Raw genomic sequence first — 4063 nt, forward strand, 5'->3', positions numbered from 1 at the left:
CGTTGCGCCATTAATCTTTGAGATGATCGAATTTTTGTTATTAAATTTCGGAAAGCGTCTTCAATTGCTCACTAAAATTTGAAAAATGTCATTGGTTACTCAATAAATTTTGAAAAAATCTCGTATTCGTCATTGAACTTTGAGATAGTTGAATTTTTGTCACTAAACTTTGAAAAATGTCTTTGGTTACTCAATAAATTTTGAAAAACGTCTTATATTCCTCATTGAACTTTGAGGCGGTTAAATTTTGGCCACTAAACTTTGAGATGTGTACTAACCTTTAAAAAACATCTTCTATTTCTCACGATACTTTTGGATTTAATTAAATTTCCTTATTAAAATGTAAACTTAATTTAATTCTAACTATTGTGTGTTTCTTGTAAAATTCAAATATTAAAAATTAGATTTAATTTATTTTTAATAACAAATTTATTGTGTATTTCTTTGCAATTAGTAGTCACTTTCTTTGCACAACTTTGTAAGCATTGTTTATCATAATATTTGAATTTTACAACGAAATATACAATAAATTTTTTATTAAAATTAAATTAAATATAATTTTTATTATTTGAAGATTACCACAGAACACACAATAAGCCCTTATTTGATGGGATTAAAATAAGATTTTTAGCAGATTTTAATAAAAGTTAATGAAATGTATAGTTGAAAAGTTGTGAGTCACATAAAATATGTGGTTAAAATTAATAGTTAACTTTGAGTTTGATAAAATTCTAAATTTTGGTTTTTACGAAACATAGCCCCCATTATTTGAAATTTTAGTGGTTGAAATGGTGTTTTTCTAAAAATTGTGCGGTTAAAAAAGAAGAAAAAGTTTTGAGATTATGCGTAATATTATTTTATTGAGAATATATGATTAATAAAAAGATAGAGAAAAATGAAGTATAATTTTTAATGGAGATCAAACAAGGTTTATCCAAATTTTAACAATGAATTTTAATTAAATTCAAATTCGTTGTGAGCAATAGAATATTTTTTCAAAGTGTAGTGGTCAAAATTTGACTGTATCAAAATTTAGTATGAAAATTCGACCACCTAAATATTCCGTGAGCGATAAAAGACATTTTTCAAAGTTTAGTGGCCAAAATTCGATCATCTCAAAGTTTAGTTATCAAAATTCGATCACCTTAAAGCTTAGTAAGCAGTCAAAAACGTTTTTCAAAGTTTAATAATCAATATTCAACTATCTCAAAGTTTAACCTTGTGATAGAGTACCACATGTGTATTCCGTCAGCCACATCACTAATTCCTTTAAATGTTTTAAACGGATGCTATATTAATGAGTACCATCCAACGTTTTTAAAAGTTTAGTAATCAAAACTAAACATTTTAAACTTTAATGAATAATTTACGACAAAGACATAAATTGTGACCAATGGAACAATTTTATACATATATATATACACACACACGGTGGCAAAAAATATATACAAAAGAGAAAAGTGGAAATTTTCTAAAAACTCTTCATAAAAGCCTAAAGCCCTACCCAAGACAACGGCACACAGAAAATGATCTTTTTTTATGTGTGAACAAGGTTCAATAGCACGTAAAAAAATAATAATAATAAATAAATAAATGTGTTAGCCTCATTAATCCTGTATAAACTCATATACCTACCAGGATTAATTTAATCTGGTCCATTGAGCACAATATTAGCTGTCCAGAATAATTTAATTTTGATATTAACCGTTGAATTAGTCTAAATTTATTTCGTCAAAGACTAATTTTATGCAGCAAACAGACCATAAATGAATAATTTCAATTAAACATTTTTTTTCCAGCTCTTTTATGAATGAAATTAAATCTTTAACTGAATTTGTTACACTTGAATGAAAGCAAGTCTGGCTACCACAAAATTTGATTTCACAAGATATTGGAGCAATTGAAGGGCCATTTTTGTTGGGAGACCTGAGAACAGACCAAATACAGACAACTGATGTCAATATCATCAAAAAGCATGCTTTCACTTTAACCTACTTGAAACTGTCAATGTTCTTGCAAGTGGTCTTTTTAATATTCCTTTTTCTTTTTATCTATAATTTTTGTGTCTATGTTGAATTTAGTTTCTATTGACTTCCGAATTTGGTTTGGACCAACGCATTAGCAGATCACTTATCATCTCTATATATTTGCACAAACAAGTTGGAGGCATGATTCTCCAAGCAAGGTGGGAAGACCGATATCCTACATGTTTCGATGGTCAATTCAATAAATAGACAACGATTTACCGTGGAAGAAACACGAAAAGAGAAGATATGCGGGAGTCAGGCTTATATTTCTAGATTGAGATTACCGAGTTGTCAATTACTTTCAAATGACACCAAATATGAATATTTATGGGCAAAAGAAAATAGTTAAGACTTTGTGAATGCTTGACACGTGACTTTATCTTAACAATTCACGAGTCAAGCTCAATGATGTCATATTTTAGCCATAATAGACTTGTAACATTCCATACAATACCATATGCAGGAAAGAGGGGATTTGACTCTCAAGCGCCCTTGTAGAGGCACCTCGTCAATCAAAATGTATGAGTTGTTGCATCAGATTATAGCTTGCACAAGGCATCAACATTCTCAAAATTAGGACGCTTTTGTTGTGTGACTAAAAGTTGCATCTTCTTTGATAGCCTTGAAGAAGGGATGTAGCAAAGTCTATACTGAGTTATGCCACCTTGGAGGCTATTTTCGATGAGGTTTGAGCTATGCTCTCATCACCTTGAATGTAATGGTGGACGAGTGGTCTCATCACCTCAGATGTAAAGGTGGGCAAGGCAATGTCATGTTACATCATCGCCTCACACACAAAGATGAGAGAGATGATTCTCAAATCGCTACTTATCTCAATAAAACAGTGCTTGCTTGACTTTTTACGTAGATGATTGCTATATAACTTGTTACGTGGGTAAAAAATGTAATGATTTCCTTACTCAAAAGTTATTACCAATTCTGATTGTAAAATATGAAAACAAACGTGAAAGTGAATTTAATTTTTTCAACTCTTTCTATTGTTTAGTTATAACAATATTTCAACATCGTAAAAAGATTTAAAGATGACATCAACACATACATAGACATCTATGAGTCATATCACATAATACAGAGCTCTTTTATCATTGTACTGAGGGGAAAAATAGAAATTATAGAAAGCACCACAAATTACAGTAGTAGTGAAAAAGAATCCTTCTTTGGCCCTCATCAAAAGTTGAGAGAAGGAAAAAGCCTCCCTCACGATGCCCAGGGTAGGAGCGGTGAGAGACCCTCAAGATTGGCGTTCAACCTTTTATTTTTTTGTTAGAAGGGAGAAGCCTCCAAAAACTATCACCAAAAAGAAAAGAGATTAAACAGATTGAAAGGTCAAAACTGCCCCCAAACTTTTATACGTAGAAGGTCCAAATTAAAGCAAAAAAGGCTGGTATTCATGAACCCGTCCCCATCACGCGCTATGCAGCAGGAGTCATTGGATTGGAAACCACGACAGGACGTCGCCGGTCACACGCCGGTGCGTGAGCACACGCGCTCATCGGAAACCAGCGGCATCCGGCAGAGAGGGCAGTTGAAGTTGAGGTGGTCGAGCCATCCATCGAAGCATTCCTTGTGGAAGACGTGGCCGCAGGCTAACTTTCGCACGTGGTCTCCTTCACCCAGCTGGTTCAAGCACACCACGCAATTCAAATCGGCTCTGGCACAGCCATTGGATTGATTTGGATACGAAAGCACACGGTTCAGATTCAATTGCTCGCAGAGGACACTAAGGCCGGCCAGACCAGACCCAATGACGTCGTAGAAAGAATTCTCAAATTGCGCCCGATCCCGGTCGGACCGGGGTAAAATGAACCCCAGGTTGTGCAATATAGTGAACAAAAGAGAATGGAGATAACGTGCACTTTTTCCGATGAGCACAACGAGGAGTATTAGGATTGATTCCGACGACACGTCGGAAAGCTGGCTCTGTAAACCCATATCTTGAAAAAATTTCAATGTTTCATGCAAAATAGTGAAGACTGATGTGTATGTATATATAGAATATCGATATACATGAACTC

The 4063-nt window shown here is 33.6% G+C and overlaps 1 protein-coding gene across 1 annotated transcript; it reads right to left on the bottom strand.

Annotated features, from left to right (window-relative positions):
• Positions 1 to 3509: 3509 nt before the first annotated feature.
• On the bottom strand, positions 3510 to 3980 carry LOC111398357 (E3 ubiquitin-protein ligase RHA2B-like). The gene has a single exon (XM_023025272.1). The coding sequence runs from the start codon at positions 3978 to 3980 to the stop codon at positions 3510 to 3512; it is 471 nt and encodes a 156-aa protein (XP_022881040.1).
• Positions 3981 to 4063: the final 83 nt, after the last annotated feature.

This window comes from Olea europaea, chromosome 8, assembly GCF_002742605.1.
Source record: "Olea europaea var. sylvestris chromosome 8, O_europaea_v1, whole genome shotgun sequence".
NCBI lineage: Eukaryota > Viridiplantae > Streptophyta > Magnoliopsida > Lamiales > Oleaceae > Olea > Olea europaea.

Coding starts and splice junctions, on each gene's coding strand:
- LOC111398357 (XM_023025272.1), bottom strand. CDS start 3,980: ATGGGTTTACAGAGCCAGCTTTCCGACGTGTCGTCGGAATCAATCCTA.